Source organism: Mustelus asterias, chromosome 14 (genome assembly GCF_964213995.1).
Source record: "Mustelus asterias chromosome 14, sMusAst1.hap1.1, whole genome shotgun sequence".
Taxonomy (NCBI): Eukaryota; Metazoa; Chordata; class Chondrichthyes; order Carcharhiniformes; family Triakidae; genus Mustelus; species Mustelus asterias.
The window spans coordinates 86,528,320-86,547,651 of NC_135814.1; the positions used below are offsets into that span (position 1 = coordinate 86,528,320).

A 19,332-nucleotide genomic window follows, 5' to 3' on the forward strand; every position below is an offset into this window, starting at 1 on the left:
CCTGAGCACATTCCAATGCAGTATTAAGAGAGTGTTGCACTGTTGGAATACCATCTTTTGGCTAAGATGGCTTGTTAAACATCTTCCCTCTTAAGAGGAAGTAAAACATTTCACTGCACTGTATCAAAGAAGAGCAGGAGAGCTATCCTCAGTGTCCTGGTCTATATTTATCTCATCATTAAAAACATAATTAAAAAGAACAGATGATCTAGTCACCATAATTTTGCTGTTTGTGAGACCTCATTGTGCATCCAACATTGTAACATTCAAACACTTCAAAAGTAAAGCACCTCTTATGTCCTGAAGCTGTAAAAGATGCAGGCTGGAATTCTCCAGTGTCGTACACCCTGCTACCACTGCCAGCGAGAATGGAGAATTTGGGACTCAGCCAAAACTCCATTCACTGCAGCAGGATCGGAGAATCCCAGCTGCAGGCAAGGTTGGAGAATTCCGGCTATAATACAAATGCATGTTTTTGCCATTTTCGGGATTCAATCTTAAATTGTGAGCACTAAAAAAATTATTGAACACAAAATCCAATGATTTTAGTGCTAAAACCTTGTGATAACAGTGGAGAAGAAATACAAGTTTAAAGATGGTTTATATTATTTTGATGACATGGGGCAATAGAAATTCTGAAGAAAGCACAGGAACTAAAAAAGGATTCAGTAACATTCACATTTAATACAAGGCAGAAAAAATACCGTTAGCTACACTCAGAACAGACATTAATTTAGAGGAAAAGTATTTCAAAGTTTTATTACAGGACAATTTACATCTACAGTTCTCTTAAAAATGTGACAACAGCAACTTTGCAGGCAGTTTTTGAATCAAAGTTGCCTTTTCCATCTATCAATTATTTTATAGAATTTTCATCATGCAAATATCTTTATGTCAGTTAAATTCAGAGCCCTTGAACTTACTGCTTCTTGTGTGTGCTGCCAAGTGATATTGGAAGGAATATTGCAAATATTTGTAATACTAATAAATATGTGATACAAAGACATATGATGTGTTAGCGGTTAATTGTGCAATTTGCATAGAGTGGAAATTAAGTGCTGTCTTTCACCTTTCTTAGATAAACCAATTCCTGATCAGCAAATATAAAATACAAATCAAACAAACAAATGGAAATCAACACAGCCCCTCCTCCCTCAGAGGATATCTTATTAGGTAAGAAACCAGCTCTTTCGTTACTGTTGATCCAGAGAACTTACTGCATGCACTTTGATAAGTCTCTGTCCAGGTTCAATCTGAGCTGACCTGTACAAAAGTGGCATCACTTACCAATTTCCCAGGTAGAAAGGTCATTAGCTTCAATTTCCTTCTGTCCAATGTAGTACCAAATGCAGGCCATCCAGTGCGCTATCAGGGCAAACATGGACATGAGCAATGTGAGGACCACGGCACTGTACTGTGAATAACGATCCAATTTCTGAAGCAGCCGTAGCAGACGCAGCAAGCGCACGGTTTTCAGCAGATGAACCCCAAAATACTGTGGAATTAATAAATAATTAGGTTCACAAAAATGTCTTTTTACCTGAGAGAAAGTTTATTTTTCTGCTGAGAATGAAAGGCTAGTTAATTGTTGATAACAATCACAGTTTACTCGCTAAAAACCTATAATAATAAAATCGCAAGCAGTTATACCCCAATGGCATTGCACTCAGGGAATGATCAGAGCAGAAGATTTCAATTGTTTTGTGAGATGTGTCTCCACACATCTTCAAGGGTCTTTGCCCTCAAGACAGTGACAGCTCTCCAAAATATATAAGGCTATTACTTATATTTAAATAAGTAGCCCAAAAACAAAAATAATGACAGAAAGTCAACAAAAACAGAATGACAGAAATATGAACTCCTCACACACATCTGAGATCCCTTGTGAATTCAAGGTCTAGAGATCCCAGTTTGAAAACCAATGAGCTAAAACTACTGTAGGATATCTTAGAAAACCATCATCTATAAATAATAGAAATTTGCTCAATTTACCGACCAAAGTTTTACGGAAGGATTCAGACAAAAGCCTTATTGTTTGAGAATAGAGAAGAATAGAACAGTCTTGTTTTAGAATTGCATTGGAGCACAAATCTGGACTCAAGTTTCAGAGTAGTGCTGTGGGAAGTACAATTTACAAACCATGCATTAAATCCTTAATTGCCCGCTCAAAACACATTCAAAGAAGAACATGAAAATGCAGTACTATTTTTTTAATTGTAAGAAGCACTGGTAATATGTTGTTCCATTACTTGCCAATAATCTGATATGACTTTGTAACACCATGCTTTAAAAACAATTTTGTGGACAGTACAGTGGCACATTGGGCGGGGTGGGGGGGGAAGAGATGACGGCTTTGATCGTGGCGCAGAGGGGGAGATATGCCGGCTTTGATTGCAGTGTGGGGGAGCCCCTGAGGCCTCCATGGTGGATGGGGGGAGGTTATTTGTTTTTTCCTTTTGAACTTTAAAAATGTTGCCCCAAATCTTGACGCAGCTGTGCTTTACCGGAATTTTTAGGTAAAATACTGTTATTCTTTTGGCAAAGTTGCATAAGATCTGGCAGGAAAAAACCGTCTGTTTCTCTGGAGACAAACACGCCAGTTTTCAGTCAGATTCTGATACGTTAGTATTTTTTGGTAAGACTCTGCCCATTGCTTTCAGCAATCCTGTCATTGGGTCTCTGTGCCTTTGTGCTATTTATTTAAGCCTGAAACTTCCTGAAACTGATATAATAAGTCTGTAGGCAGGATTTTACCACAGACCTTAGGGCCCTGATGTCAGAATGAAATGGGTGGACCTGAGTCTGCATTTAGCTCCAGGATCACTGTCCAATTAAGGGATGGTGGGGAGCTCCTAATTACCTCCCTGAGAGAGGTAAGCATTTCTGTGGGCGGTCAACATGAAGCTGTCCTCAGAAAGGTAAGTTTAAAATAAAATTCAAAGGTACCAAGCAAGCAGGCCTCATTGGAGCCAATAGGGTGGCTTTTGCTTGAGCCTCCAGCTCCCATTGGTCTCTAGGCTGTTGCAAGGAGGCCGTGCCCATGAAGCTGGAACAATGACTGCGGCTTGGTTGTTGGCAAAATGTTAGCCGCCTGGGAAAATTGCTCTTATTAGGGACTTGAATTATTTATTTAGAATTGCATTTGAGCACAAATCTGGATTCAAATGTATTTAAAATTGGTTGCCCGCCTCCATTCCATACACAGCTGCTCTGTGTCTGGTCCCACTACGAGGAAGCTTCCCCGACAGCAGGGCTGCAGCAGGGAACTGTCCCGGCCTGGCTCCCTGCTATTTTAAAGGCACCCCCTCACAGAATTGTGTAGAAGGAGGACATATGGTCCTTTGTCTCTACACCAGCTCTTCAAACGAGCATTGTAACTTAGTGACATTTCCCTGTCTTTCCCCGTACCCCATACACACAGTTAATATTCAAATAATCACCTAATGCCCTCTTGAATGCCTTGATGGAACGTGCCTCCACGATACTTCCTGCCAGAGTGCGAAAAAGCTTTTTCTCACGTCACCTTTGCTTTTTTGGCAAATCACTTTAAATCTGTGTCCGCGCTTGATACTTTTACAAGTGGGAACAGATTCTCCTTATCTACTCTGTCCAGCCCCTTTAAGATTTTCAACATCTCTATCAAACCTCCTCTTAGCTTTCTTCTCTCCAAAAAGAACAGTTTCAACCTTGCCAATCTATCCTCATAACTGAAGTTCTTCATCTCTGGAACCATACCTGTAAATCTTTTCTGCACTCTCTCCAGTGCATTCACATCCTTCCTATAGTGTGGCACTCAGAACTGTACGCAATGTTCCAGCTGAGTTCTAACTAATGTCTTCTATATAAGTTCAGCATTATCTCCTTGCTTTTGTACTCTATGCACCTATTAATAAAGCCCACGATATTAGAAGTTATCCCCACCCACACCCCGACACAGTAGCGCAGTAGTTAGCACTGCTGCCTCACAGCGCCAGGAACCCGGGTTCGATTCCCGGCTTGGGTTACTGTTTGTGTGGAGTTTGCACATTCTCCTCGTGTCTGCGTGGGTTTCCTCCGGGTGCTCCAGTTTCTTCCCACAGTCCAAAAATGTGCAGGTTAGATTGATTGGCCATGCTAAATTGCTCCTTAGTGTTACGGGGATGTCAGGGGGATTAGTAGGGTAAATATGTGGGGTTATGGGGCTTGGGTGGGATTGTTGTCGGCGCAGGCTCAATGGGCCGAATGGCCTCCTTCTGCACTGTAGGTATCTTATTCTACCCCCATCTCACCTTTCCCTGGTACCAGTAAAATCCTGCCTTGTAAATCCAGGTAAGGAAATGGATCGGTATCGCCTTGATTTGTGTGGGCCATTAATTCTGTACAATATTTGAACAGTTCAGCAGAAGAGATTGAGCTGGATTAATCCTCTTACACAAATTATATCATAATTATATCTGAAACATAATTAGCCTGATCTAAAGTCCATTGGCCAATCAATTAATGATAGTCACTGAAACCTTGCTGGCATTTAGGCCAATAGGATCTTAAGGTCCCGCCGCTAGTGAATGGTGCATCACCTCCCACCAACGTGAAACATGCCACAGAGGGGGGGAAAAATCCCACCCATCATGTTGGCCAAGGGGGAAGTTGATTTTGGAAGATAAAAGCAGCAGAATGAAGCAGAATTATGTTACAACAGCACCCCAGACAAACTTTCCAGGGTGAAATATCACATTTGTCACCTAAGGAAGCCAAGAGAGAATTGGGATCAAGCTAGGTTGCCTCTTAATTGAAAATAAAATATATTCAAACACAGGACTCTAAAGTTATGAATTTTTCCCCCAAAAAATGAAGTGCCATATTGGTGAGAAAACCGAAGCGATCTGCGATGGTCTCTCTGGTGCAGTCCCACACAGTGCACTGAACGAACCCCCACGTGAAACACGCCAGTATGGAGCCCCAGGCGTGTGATTCCCTCAAACTGGCTCGCAGCTGTGCACTGTTAACAAGGGGGAGCTGCATTAAAATGCTCCCTCAGCATTAACAGCCAGTCATATCAGGAGGACGGAGGCGCATAGACCAGCTCCAAATTTCAAGGAGGGAGATCTGGATGGCTTCTGCATGCCGTGGAGAAAAGGCAAGATGTCCTGTACCCCGAGAGTGTAGATGACCCAGGAGCAGGGAGTCAATTGCAGCCTTGGATGCAGTGGTTGCGGCAGTCAGGTCACGGACTGACGCTGAGGACTGGCGCCCAATGCCAGAAGAAAATGAACAACCTCATTCTGGCTGAGTGTCCATCTGTCTCATCCTGACGTCAGTCCCATCTGTCACACTTGGAATGTCTACATCAATCCACTCCATGAGACCAGGTGGCCTTTCAGCACCCAACTCCCCAGCAACGCCCTCAAAACCCTCTGGCACTCCCCATCACAACCCCTGCCTGCCGAGGCACGGTGCTAACATATGCCACCAGTTCCCCCGCCACCCCAGGCCCGCCAGCCATCAGCCTTTCAATCAACTCCTTTCGTCTCTGCAGGTGAAGATGGCCCATAACATAAAGGAGTGGGAGAAGATAGGCAGGCGAATTGCCAAGTTGCAACTCTTGACCACCTTCGAGGAGCACGTGATGGAGCTCTCAGGGGAGGCACCCAAGCAAGTCATGAGTGCCAGTGAAGCCAACGTGCACCACAGAAGTGAGGATGCACAAAACCTTCATATGACCTGTCTCAAGTAAGTTCCAATATTTGACCCTCCCTTGCACTGAATCATATTTCTTGTCTTGCAGGTGCTTCAACCTTCTCAATCAGTTTCCCTTGCCAAATACTTTGCTGAAATCTATATTGACTACTTCAACTGCGCGTCCTCTTCCATACACTCGATCGCTTTTCATAGAAATCATAGAAACCCTACAGTGCAGAAAGAGGCCATCTGGCCCGTCGAGTCTGCACCGACCACCATCCCACCCAGACCCTACCCCCATATCCCTACACATTTACCCGCTAATACCTCTAACCTACGCATCTCTGGACACCAAGAGGCAATTTTAGCGTGGCCAATCAACCTAATCCGCACATCTTTGGACTGTGGGAGGAAACCGGAGCACCCGGAGGAAACCCACGCAGATGAGGAGAATGTGCAAACTTCACACAGACAGTGACCCAAGCTGGGAATCGAACCTTTTTCTGAAAGATGCTATCGAATTTGTGAGGCATGACCTCCTCTGACAAAGCCATGTTGACTATCCCTAAACAACCCATGCCTTCCCAAGTGGAGATTAACTCTCTCCCTTAGAACTTTCTATAATGGTTCCCCTACCACTGATGAGAGACTCACCGGTCTATAATTCCCTGGTTCATTTCAATGGCCCTGACTGTTGCTGCTCCCCGAGAGACTCTGCCTGAGCAAGGAGACGGTGCGGCACCTATGCCACACCGTGAGGGCCATGGAGAGCGACATGGACCGACAGACTGGAATGGCAGCCTCTTCACCACTCAACCCTAGTCCCAGCTTGCTCTCCTCCCCTCGATACCCCTCCTCCCATCGATACCCCTCTCCAACACCATGCCCTCTCCCCCAGAGCATTGGGCTGAATGGTGGTGCCCCTAACCTTCACTCGATTAGGCTGGACACCACGCCTTCTAATTGGAGAACCATGTGGCAATGACGACCTCCTGGGTCCACCTGGCATGCCAAATTCTTGCCACCACCTAGCCCCCATCCTCTCGGGCTTGTCCTCCACTCCCTCCTGGTCTGCCTCCTACTCAGAGGAATACACACGGTCTTCCTCCTCCTTCAGAATGTCACCACTCTAGGTAGTGGAGTGCACAGCAGACTACCATGATGTGGGAGACCCTCTGGGGGCTATACTGCAGAGCACCGCCAGAGCAGTCCAGGCAGTGGAACCGCATCTTGAGCATGCCAATACACTGCTCAATGATGGACCTCATTGTAGCTGGTTTCCACCTCGATCTCGGGCCTCCGCACTGGTATCATCAGTCATGGCCTCAGTGAGTAGCTCTTGTCCCCCATGAGCCATCCTGGCAGCCTGGAGTGGTCCTTGAAGACGCTGGGGATATTTGAGTGCCCCAGCATGTAGCTGTCATGCCTGTTCACCGGATAGCATGCACACACGTGCATCACATTGAGTAGGTGGTCACACACAATTTGGACATTCAAGAATGGAACCTTTTGCAATTGATGAAGGGCACTCCCTGATGCCATGGGCTCCTAAAGTGACATGCTTGCTGTCTATAGCCCTCTGCATCTGTGGCACATCGGCAATGACAGAGAAGCCTGCAGCCCGGGCATCTTATTGGGCCTGGCCCAGATCAAAATGAATGTAGTGGGATACCCAGGCATACGTGGCATCTGTGACCTCCCGGATGCACTTGTGGGTTGATGACGGAGAGGTGCCGCACAAGTGCCCGTTTGAGCCCTGGAATGATCCGGTGGTGAACAAGTTTAGGGCTTCTGTGACCTTCATGGCCACTGGGAACATGCGTCCTCCTCCCCCTCGAGGTGCCAGTAGGTGAAGGCATGGCACAGATACTGCACCGTCTCCTTGCTCAGGCAGAGTCTCCAGCGGCACCTGGTCTGGCAGCTCATTATAGGACATGCAAGTACTGGACAGTCAAGGTCTCCTTCTCCGTCGTCTTTTGGTCCCCTCCTTGGGTCGCCGGGCAGCTGAGTCCTGACCTTGACCTGCAGCCTGCTGTTGTTCTGGTGCGACCTCCAGCCTTAGTTGGCCTTGCCACGGGCGGCAAAATCTGTTAGCCACCACAGCAGCAACGAGGATTACTGCCAACTTTGCTGGCTCAATCCTGGCATTCATGGTTCCTCTCGGGGGTGGGAAGGAGAGCGGGAGAGATGGTCCATAACATTATTCATCTCAGGCACCTCAAAGTCTCCCAGCACCCTGTGTCCTCATGATGCTGGACCGTGACAATCCTTACACCATCCCTAATGCCATGCACCACCTCCATTGGCTGCCAACCTTTACCACATCATTGCCTCAGAGACCGTGGGCACTGTCCATGCCCCTTCATGGTTGCCAATAGCTTCCCACACGGCTGTATGCCTCCCTTCACATGATGCGGAATGATGCCTTCTGCACCCCCAATAAAGTTGCGTGGTCACTGGCGATGGTCAGCCTCCTCAGATATGGACTCCGATACCACAGGTCATTGACAGCAGCATGTGGCATACTGGGATCAGCGCTCTGGTGTTCACATTGAGTATAAGGTCCTCATTGAGATTCCCTTATAGTATAAACCTGTGTGCAACTGCCTGGACATATGGTGCAAACTAGCTTCCAGGCATGGCGTGCAGTTCAGACAGATGATAAAAAAGCACCCTCCTGACTTTCACGCAATGGGTGCCCATTGTAGGGAGCACTCCACAGTTCATGCAGGAGCTGTGTTAATATCTGCCAAGCTCCCTTGATTGGGGGGGCAGCTGCCAGACTTGGTGATTGTAACTGTTAGTGGGATCTGGGATTGCATGTCCGCAATAAACCACAGAGCCCGTCCAGCAGATGGATGGCAGAGTAACCAGTGCAACATTAGTGGTATTTGAACTCAACCTCATACGAAACCCCTCAGAGGTCTTTCAGCGGGCAGGGAGAATGCTCACCACACAAGCCCCAACGCAGCTGCGACCCTTGACCTGAGGATCCCTGACCCACCTCGAGCCCCCCTCCCCACCCTGCACCCTGAAAGGCCCCCAACTCCAACCTGCACTATGGCAGCGCCTGACCTGTCCTTTTACACCCTGGAGGTTGGTGTTGAGCGGTACTCACTTCCTCGGTCACCCTCGCAACTGTGAAGCCTGAACCACACTTCAAGGGACCAGCAGTGATTCACGTCTGTGTGACATCCTGCCAGAGAGTTGGGAACATTCTGGGAGGAGGGATGGTCTGAACCGAACTCGTGATTGAGATTGAAATCAATCAATTTAATGGGATATATGCTTATCAGCCTCGTGTCCAGAATGGTGCCAGTAGAAAGGGGCTGGGAAGATTACAAACTGTTTGGTGTGGGACATGAACCAATTTTTAGGCCTGCGCGCTGTTTTCCGGGATTAGCACGATCTGTACCAGTCACAGCAAGGCTTGAAAATCACCACCATCAGGATGCATTTTACTCTTATTTACATTTTTAAAAATGTGTTCTGATCTGTCTATGTTTGACTGTCCCTCCTATAAAGTCTTAATTGATTCACTGAAAACATGAGAATGCTGGTTTTAATTCCTGGTCATTTGTTCCCACAATCACGGCTCTGTTCTGGCATCCACGTGTGGCTTTGCTGGTACCGGACAGACACTGCGTAAAGTCTCTATGCTCCCAGTCAGGCAGGAGTGTTTGATGGTCCAGTCATTTCAGCCTCAACTTACACTATCTTCTCACACCCTGTCCTCACATTAACAACTCTATCCACCCCTGAAACTTTTGCTCTATACTGCCAGGTTTGAGATTTCGAAAGGGAAGAGGACAGTAGCAAATTGGCTTTCACCTTACCCACACCAAACCCAACTACAACATCCAAACACTCCACGCATGTCACCTCCTTGGCCTTTGGCTGGTGTATCCTCCTTCAGATACTATGCCCTATGCGGGCATTAGTATCGTGGATCAGTTCCTGATTATGTTTGACATTGTACTGCAGTGGTTTGCCATTGCCTTTTGCAGTGTGGCTGACAAGAAAACTTTCCTTCTCTTACTGCCTGCTATCAGGGGCACTGAAAGGATTTACAGGATGATTATCAGCCTGTTAGACCACATTAGGAATACTCCTTCTGTGGCCATCAAGTCCTGGAGTGGGACTAGAACCCAAAGCTTCTAGCCCAGAGGTAGAGATGCTGCCCACAGCATCGTAAGACCCCCTAGCTGCTATTGCAGTTAGTTTTAAAAGAGAACTGGGTCTTTATACATCTTAGTGGATAATTCAATTTCTTGGTAAGATATTGGTTCACGTAGGCCTCACGTTGGCTGAAGTCACATATAACAAATGGATAATTAGTCTCATGGACTGAGTTGGATTGTGTTGTGTATGTGGTGTCTGTCTCTTTAAGACAGTATAGCAGAAAAGGAGCACTTGATTTGAGGCACCCATGGGATCTGAAAATGAGTGATCACCCCAGAGGGTGAAGTCTTTTCTCAGGCAGAATCATCTAACAGCCATGTAGTTAACATCATAAAGACTGGAGCTACAACTCCTGCCCACCATTTCTACACATTCTTATGTAATTAGCTGTGTTGTCAGAGTACTACCTTCTCATATGGGAAGTTACTCATGTAGGCGGCAGTATCAACATGGGGAAGGGAAAGGAAATGAAAAAATAAATCATTTAAAAATGTATGAACTAAAACATTCCACTTCTTTATGTGCCAGAATTAGAAATAAAATTATGTTCAAGCTGATTGCAGAGTCTGTCTAATTCTGGAATCCAAAAATTGGCCTTGCAACCTAAAACAAATAGAAATAAGGTATAACAGTAACAGAAAATGCTGGAAAATCTCAACAGGTCTGACAGCATCTGTGGAGAGAGAATAGAGCCAATGTTTCAATGATGATGAAGGGTCATCCCGACTTGAAACGTTGGCTCTATTCTCTCTCCACTGATGCTGTCAGACCTGTTGAGATTTTCCAGCATTTTCTGTTTTTGTTTCAGATTACAGAATCTGCAGTATATTGCTTTTATCTTAAAAATAAGCTATAGCCACTTCAGGAGCATCAGGCAATGTTCTGACTTAATGTGCTTATACTGTGATCTGTATCTTTCTTCATTTCAATATTTCAAAAGCAGGCAGACTCACCACATTGATATTGAATGCGTAGAGGAGGTCAAAGGGAAGTGCAGCTATAAGATCCACGAAGAACCAGGTAGTTGCATAATGCACACAGATTGAGCGAGGATCATAGACAACCTGTCCAGACTTACTGACATACGTTGTCCGAAAATTCAGCATGATATCTAGAAAATAAAAATAACAGTGAAAGGAATTAATTTCAAAATAATCACTTAAAGGTAATGGCATTCATTACGTAGAAAAGAACAGAACAAAAGTCATTTTAGAGAAAAGAAATGGGAAATAAATACATTGGGTGTGGAGATCAGGCTCTGTATTTAAATATTATTTTTAGACCAATAAATGCACTCTTTGGAATTAATGAGAAATTTTTTGGTACATTAAAATTCAATGCTTGGATCAGCTACTTATTTAGCCAGAGTCAGCGGTATGAGAAATTATTTAGTCTGTGCGTATGATTGACAACATATATCCAAAGATATTGCACCAGCATGGAGCCCTGGTTGTTTCATCATTTTATTTTATTCAGTCAGCAGCAAACTCAAGAGTACTTGCCCTTAGCAAACCTCAAATGTCTTCACTGCACTCAAAATTCCCAGGTTGCTGCCCATGATTTTCCAATATGAAGCATGTAAAGTACTTTTAGGGTGATCAGAAGCTTCCATTTAATGTACCGAGTGCAGTCCTCTTGCGTTCAGGAACAGCAGTGACAAGTATCAACCAGTACAAGTATCAACCAAAAGGCAGTCATTTATATTTTGTCCTAGCAGTGAATTGTCTCCAGAAATTTGCTGAAAACTTAATATGTGAGGATTTGTCTCTGGAGGCACCAGTGCTGCTTCTTTGGTGTGCAGTTCAGAAAGCAACACCTTATTTTAAATCAGCATAGGGCAGAATCTTACCAAAAAATGGCAGTGTCAGGATCTGACTGAAAACTGGCGTGTTTCTCTTCCTCCCTCCACCCCCAAACAGTCATTGTCAGCAGTTCCCCCCTCCACCTTCTTCCCACCCGAACGCCATCCCCACCACCACAAACAGTCAACACCAACATCCTCCGCACTCCAAACAGTCATCGCTGGCATTGCACCACTTCCTCCACTACTCCCCAAAACAGTCATCACCGGCATCCCCACCTCTCCCACATCCACCCCACCCACCACCACAAATAAATGGATCCCCACACGTGAGGTTCCCCATAGGGCCCATCCCTGGTACTGCCCCGGCACAGATTTAACCTGTGCCAGGGGGCAGTGTTGGGGGCATTGCCAGGGCACTGCCTGGCCGTGTCCCTCTCCCCCAGAGGCTGAGTGAACCTGTTGTAAACCTTGCTGACATGACGTCACTTCAGTAAGGTATGAAAATTTAGTGAAGGGTGAATATATGGCAAGGAGGGAGTGTAATGACATTAAAATTTATTTAAATACATTAAAATAAGGTTCTTGCACATCATGAACTTGATTATGTCGCTAGCGAGGGGGGGTGAAAATTGGAAATCGCGATCTCGCCAGTGAGATTCGTGATTTCCGGGTTTCACTGAACATTGGGCCCCACCTCCGATCCCGGGGACAGAGAATGCAGGCTCACAATCACCGCCAATATAAGTATCCATTAGTAATTTCCTTCTAAAGAGAATTTTACATTAGAAGTGTGAGCATTTGGAGCAAAACATATTTTATTGTGTTTCCTTTTGTTTAGTCTCTCACTGAATTCTCTCGCAGCAGCCTGTCTTTCCACCCTGAACCATCCCCATCTGGTGTCTTGCAAGAATTTCTTCTTAGCTGCTCATCTTCACACTGTTTCTTCATTGGGAGACATGGGATCAGCTTTCATTTGTACACAGGTGACATCCAGCTCACCTGTCACTGCCTCCTTTGATATCTCCACTGCTACACCTTGCATGACATCCAGTTCTTAAGTGCAGTTGGAGTGAATGAGTTACTGGAGTTATATATAATAGGTGCCAAGGAGTGTAGTATGATACATTGGAACTCTCAATTGGTGAGGGTAGGACAAATACAGTCATTTTGGACACCACAGAATAGGGATTGAAATGGTTCAATCTATAACAAGAGTTTAATGTGAATTGTGAAGTCGGAAGGGGTGATTTTCTAACTTCAAACTGGAAGATGAACCTTGCCCACTATTGCTGCATGTTTTTAATTTTGGCATGGGCTTCATGTTATTTCTTGAATCTAAAACAGTTGGAAAATGGTGTGGAGTGAGCATGTGAAGCAGCACAAGTTGGAAAATTACTCCTGATATGTTAGTTCCTTAGGGATTCTCAGTTCAACTACAGCAACAATTTGCAATTATATAGCACCTTTAGTAAGGTAAAAATATCCCAAGATACTTCATAGAAGCACTCACTAACAAAATTCGACACCGATACACATAAAGAGACAGGTTATTAAGACAGGTTATCAAATGTTTGGTCAAAACGGCGGATTTAAAGCAGCATCTTTAAAGGACAAAAGAGTGGTAGCAAGTTTCAGGAAGGAAGTCTGGAGCTTAGATCCTAGGCTACTGAAAGCATAGCTGCTAATGAGAGAACAATAGAAATCATGGACGTGCAAGAAGTTAGAATTGGATGAGCTCAGAGATCGTGTAGGTTGTGGGACTGGAGGATGGTATAGAGATAGGGATGGGGGAGGTTATGGAGAGATTTGAAAACAAGGATGAATATTTTAAAATTGAAGTGTTACCAGTCTGTGAGCCATTATAATCATTGATCACTGGGGTGATGAGTGAACAGAAATTCGTGTGAATTAGGGTAAAGGCATCGAGAGTTTTGGATGAGCCCGAGTTGTGTGGACAATGGGAGACTGGTCGCAAGAACACTGTAATAGTCAGGTAACAAAAAGCATGAATGAGGGTTTCAGCAGCAGGACAGCTGAGCCAGGAGCTGAAATGAGCAATGTTACAGAGTTGAAAGTAGATCTTGGTGATGGAGTGGATGAGGTTGACAGCTCAACTCAGAATCCAAGAGAATCAAGATTGTGAATGTTCTAATTCAGATTGAGATAGTAGCCATGGAGGGAAACAGTCAGTAGCTGGGGACTGGAGTTTGCGATGGCTTGGACTTTCCAATATTGGCTGGAAAATATTTCTGCTCATCCGGTACTGGTTATCAGATAAGGAATGTGACAAATCAGAGGAAATGGAGGGATGGAAGAGGTGGTAGTGAGGTAGATCCATGGGGAACGCCATAGGTAATAGTGCGGGAGAGGAAAGAACAACCACTGGAAATAATTCTCTAGCCATGACTCGATAGATAAAAAAGTAAGCAAGGGAAAGCTGGGTGTGGTCAAGTGCGTCAAAGGTTGGAAGAAAGGTGAGAGGATAAGAAGGATAGTTTATCATGGTTACAGTCACAAAATATGTTATTTATAACTTTAATAAGGGGAGTTTTAGTGCTTTGACAGACGTGGAAACATGATTGGAAGGATTCAAAACAGAGACCTTGGAAAGATGGGGATGGATTTGGAAGGCAGCAACATGTTCAAGAACTTTGGAGAGGAAAGGGAAAGTGGAGATAGGTGGTAGTTTGCAAAGACACAGAGGTCATGTTTGGGATTCTTGAGTCTTTTATCAGTTAATAACAGTAAAATTAATGAACATTTAAAAAATTTCTATTCCATTTCAAATAGTCATTTATCAAATGTTCAATTAAGCAGAAATTCCAATGTTTATAATTATCTTTCCTTTGGATTATATAAGAGAAATTAGTTGGTGGTATGACAGGGTTATTGTTACTATGGTTCACTGCATGATAGATTAGTGAGAAGTGGCACTACTTAACCTATCAGCTTACTGAAACATAGCATCACATTTACTTTGGGCCTGCCTAGAAAGTTTAGATAAATGACAAACTACCATTGACTGATGGAGCAGAAAGTCCAATCCTCTCAGAGCAACGTATTCACTAAAGTAAGGAGAAGAACTTCTCATGTGGTGCTAGAAGCTTGAATGTGCAATAGTAATGTCATTCTCTGCAATGCATTCTGGTAAGAGTAGGTAAAATGAAACAGAAAAATGTCCAAATATACAAAAGAATCAATGATATAAATTGCTTGACATGAGGTGCTTGAACTACTTGTATATTCTGTTGAATTCTGCTTAAACAGTTTTGAAACCTGAAAAACATTATAAATTTCTATGACATCAAACTTTAATCACTTCGCTTCTGAAAGCAAAACTTGTGCTAGTGCGTAGTTCCACAGTATCTCCATGACCTTGTCCAAAGATCTGTTCTTCATGTGAGGATATTAGACAGACTTTAAGTTTTAAAGTTTATTTATTAGTCACAAGTAAGGCTTACATTAACACTGCAATGAAGTTACTGTGAAATTCCCCTTTAGTGGGCATATACAAATGATTGGTTAACAGTAATGTTCTGGTCCAAGACTCTTTGGCCATTTTATTCACAGAAAATATTTGATATGAACTATAGAGAAGTGAGATTTTCATTTATATAGAACCATTCATGATCACATGTCTCAACATGTTTTACAACCAATGACATTCTTCTGAAGTATGACTTCTGAAGGCACTGGGTAATGCAAAGGCTATGGGGCCCTGACAACATTCTGGCAATAGTACTGAAGGCTTGTGCTCCAAAACTAGCTGCACTTTTGACCAAGTCCAGCTAGATACATCTGGCAATATGGAAAACTGCTCAGATATGTCCTGTACACAAAAATCAGGCCAAATCCAATGTGGCCAATTGCTGCTCTGTCAGCTTACTCCCAATCATCAGTAAAGTGATGGAAGGTGTCATCGACAGTGCTATCAAGCGGCACTTATTCAGCAATAACCTGCTCACTGACACTCAGTTTGGGTTCTGCCAGGGCCACTCAGCCCCTGACCTCATTAAAGCATTGAACCAAATATAGTCAAAAGAGCTGAGCTCAGGAGGTGAAGTGAGAGTGACTGCCCTTGACATCATCAAGGCAGCATTTGACCAAGTGTGACATCAAGGAGCCTTAGCAAAACTGGAGACAATGGGAATCGGAGGAAACTCTCCACTGGTTGAAGTCATGTCTGGCAAAAAGGTGGTAATTGCTGGAGGTCAGCTATCTCAATTCCAGGACAACACTGCAGGAGTTCCTCATGGTAGTATCCGAGACCACTTTCAACTGCTTCACCAATAACCTTCCTTCCATCATAAGGTCAGAAGTGGGGATGTTCATTAATGATTGTACAATGTTTATCACCATTCATGATTCCTTAGATACTGATGCAGTCTATGTCCATCTGTAGCAAGACCTGGACAACATTCAGGCTTAGCCTTTTAAGTGGCAAGTAACTTTCACGCCATACAAGTGCCAGGCAATGACCATCCCCAAAAGATAGAATCTAACCATTTCCCTTTCAATGGCATTACCATTGCTGAATTCCCCAATACCAACATCCTCGCAATTACCATTGACTATAAACTGAACTGGACCAGACTTATAAATACTGTGGCTACAAAAGCAGGTTAGAGGCGAAGAGACACTCTGTTCCTGTTTCCAAAGACTGTCCACCATCTACAAAGCATAAGTCATGATGGAATACTTTCCACGTGCTTAGAGGAGTGCAGCTCCAACAACATTGACAAAGCTCAATACAATCCATGATAAAACAGCCCACCTAATTGGAATCCCATCCACCAACCAGTTCAGTGGCTACAAGAGCAGGTCAGAGGTTGGGAATTCTGAGGCTAGTAACTCACCTCCTTACTCTCCAAGCTTGTAGACCATCTACAAGACACAAGTATGTTGGACTACTCCTCCACTTGGATGGACGAATGAGGCTTCAACAACACTCAAGAAGCTCAACACCATCCAGGGCAAAGCAGCCTGACTGATCAGCATCTCATCCACTACCTTAAACATTCACTCCCTCTCCCACCAACACACAACAGCAGCAGCATGTACTATATCCAGAAAGCACTGCAGTGAAACTCGCCAGGGCTCCTTCGATAATACCTTTCAAACCCATGACCTCTCCCACCTCGACGAACAAGGGCAACACATCAACACATCGGAACATCGCCACATGCAAATTTCCTCCAAGCTATATGCCATCCTGATTTGCAACTATGCCATCGATCTTTCACTGATGCTATGTCAAAATCTCAGAATTCCCTTCCTAACAGCACTAAGTGGACATCTACACCATAAATAATGCAGCAGTTCAAGCAGGCAGCTCACCACCACCTTCTCGAGGGAAATTAGGGATGGGCAATAAATGCTGACCTTGCTAGCAATGTCCACACCCCATGAAATAATTTTTTAAAAATCTAAACAATGGACAATTCTTTTATCACACCTCGTCATGCAAAAGGAAACTTACGTGTTCTTGATGGAACCCAAGCTATGAGGGGAACTCATAAAAATTAGAACACAGATATCATGAAGAGGTGAAGGAACAGAAGGGAGTGAACTTCTGTCCCTGGATGGTAGGATAGAGTATGCAGAGGCTGTACTTTTAATTGTATTTAATGATCTGGAGTGAGCTAGTGCTCGTGTGTTCTCTATTTTTGTAACAGTGATTGATTATATTAATCAACTCCTGTCAATCCATTAAAGCATTGTATATACTGAAAATATGAAATAAAAAGAGAAAAAGCAAGAAATACTGAGCAGGTGAGGCAGCATCGAGGGAAAGAGTTATTGTTTCAAGTTGATAATATTTTATCAAAACTGAAACATCCTTCATTACCCCCGCATCGCACCCCCTCCTTCACCCTGGCTTTGTAAAACATTAAATCTCTTCTTCCAGTTATGGTGAGAAGTCAAAACTTTAAAAGATCTTAGTTTTCTTTTTTGTCATTTTTCACTTTATCCAATTTTATTTCTCTTTGCACCTGATCTGACTCTAATTCACCCACTTTAATCAATCTATTTCCTTCTCTGCTGTTTCTCTGTTTCTTTCTTAATCCTTAAATCTTTTTGGTTAAACATAAGAATCCTACATGTCTGTTACCTTTTTAATCTGTTTATTGTATGTGAGTGTCGCTGGTAACACCAGTATTTGTTTCTCATCCCTAATTGTCCTTGAGAAGGCGGTAGTAAGCTCATGTCTTGATCTTCTACAATCTATGTGATTTAGCTTTACCCATAATGTTGTTAGGGAGTGAGTTCCAGGATTTTGACCCAGCGAGTTCCAAGTTGGAATAGTGTGTGGCTTGGACAGGAAGAGTCCTTCTCGGTCGTATGGTTGAAAGGTACTGTTGAAGTGGGCTTGGTGAGCAGCTGTAGTGCATCTTGTAGATGGTACACATTGCTGCCGTTGTAAATCAATGGTGGAAGGTGCATATGTTCAAGGTGATGGATGATGTGCTGATCAAATAGGCTACTTTGTCATGGATGGTATTGAGTTTCTCGAGTGTTGTTGGAGCTGTACTCATTTAGACAGTAATCAAAAATATAGACCTGTAAGCAACAAAACAAAGGGGGGTGATTCTCCCAGCTTGCTGTGCTGCTTAGAGATGGCCATTTAGCGGGCTCCCCACTGGGTACCATGGCCTCCATGTGTCTCCGGCTATAAGTTTTTTGGAGTGGTCAGCTTGGTTAATATCTTGTGGTTACACTGGGGACTAACGTCTCCAGGCCGGCTAATGTCTACCCCCATCCTTTCAGGAATGGTTCACTCTAGAAGGAATTACAACAGCTCCCCACTAATGGGGAACTGGTGGCCAGCCTATCCTGCTGGAGTAAATAGAGATGATGTGGAGATGCCGGCGTTGGACTGGGGTAAACACAGTAAGGAGTCTAACAACACCAGGTTAAAGTCCAACAGGTTTATTTGGTAGCAAACGCCACTAGCTTTCAGAGCGCTGCTCCTTCGTCAGGTGAGTCACCTGACAAGAGCTGGTGAGTCACCTGACGAAGGAGCAGTGCTCCGAAAGCGAGTGGCGTTTGCTACCAAATAAACCTGTTGGACTTTAACCTGGTGTTGTTAAACTCCTTACGGAGTGAATAGAGGCCATGGTGGTCCCCTCAGGATGTTGGGGGTAAGAGGGGTGTCCCCTGGGCATTGCCAGCCTGGCTGTGCCAGCATGGCCCCCTGGCATTGCCCAAGGGGCAAAGTGGCAATGCCCAAAGGGCACTTTGGCACTGCCCACTGGGCATTGAGCAGTGCCAAGGGGGCAGGACCAGAAGAGGTGAGGCCTATGGGAGGGAGATCGGTGGGGGCTGGAAGGATCCTGCTGCCATTCTGCAATCGCGATCTTTGGCAAAGGGAGAGATCGGTGGGTGGGGGAGCTCGAGGCTGACCATGGTTTGGGGGGGGGGGGGGGCATCGGGACTTGCCTAGAGAGGTCTGAGAGGGAGCAATCGGGGGGATGGGGGGATGGGAGGGGCAGCAATGCGGGGTTACTGTGCTGGCCAGTGATCATCCAGCAATCAAAAGCTGGCAGCACAGGGCCACCATGCATGCGTGAATCTTCACTCTGACAGATCGGCACACGTGCAATGGCCCTCGCAGCGCTATGCTGCCAGCCTCTCCAGCGGGAATAGCCCATTGATTTTCTACATGAATCTTGCTAGTGCACTCTGTA

At 44.6% G+C, this 19,332-nt stretch overlaps 1 protein-coding gene across 1 annotated transcript in view; it reads right to left on the reverse strand.

Moving 5' to 3' along the window:
* The window catches only part of kcnh3 (potassium voltage-gated channel, subfamily H (eag-related), member 3), a 717,440-nt gene that overhangs the window by 238,333 nt on the left and 459,775 nt on the right, over positions 1–19,332 (reverse strand). The window contains exons 6-7 of the mRNA XM_078227725.1: positions 10,794–10,951; positions 1,288–1,495 (exon numbers count right to left, since the gene is read on the reverse strand). Of these exons, the coding sequence (XP_078083851.1) occupies positions 1,288–1,495; positions 10,794–10,951 (366 nt within the window). The remainder of the gene's footprint in view (positions 1–1,287; positions 1,496–10,793; positions 10,952–19,332) is intronic.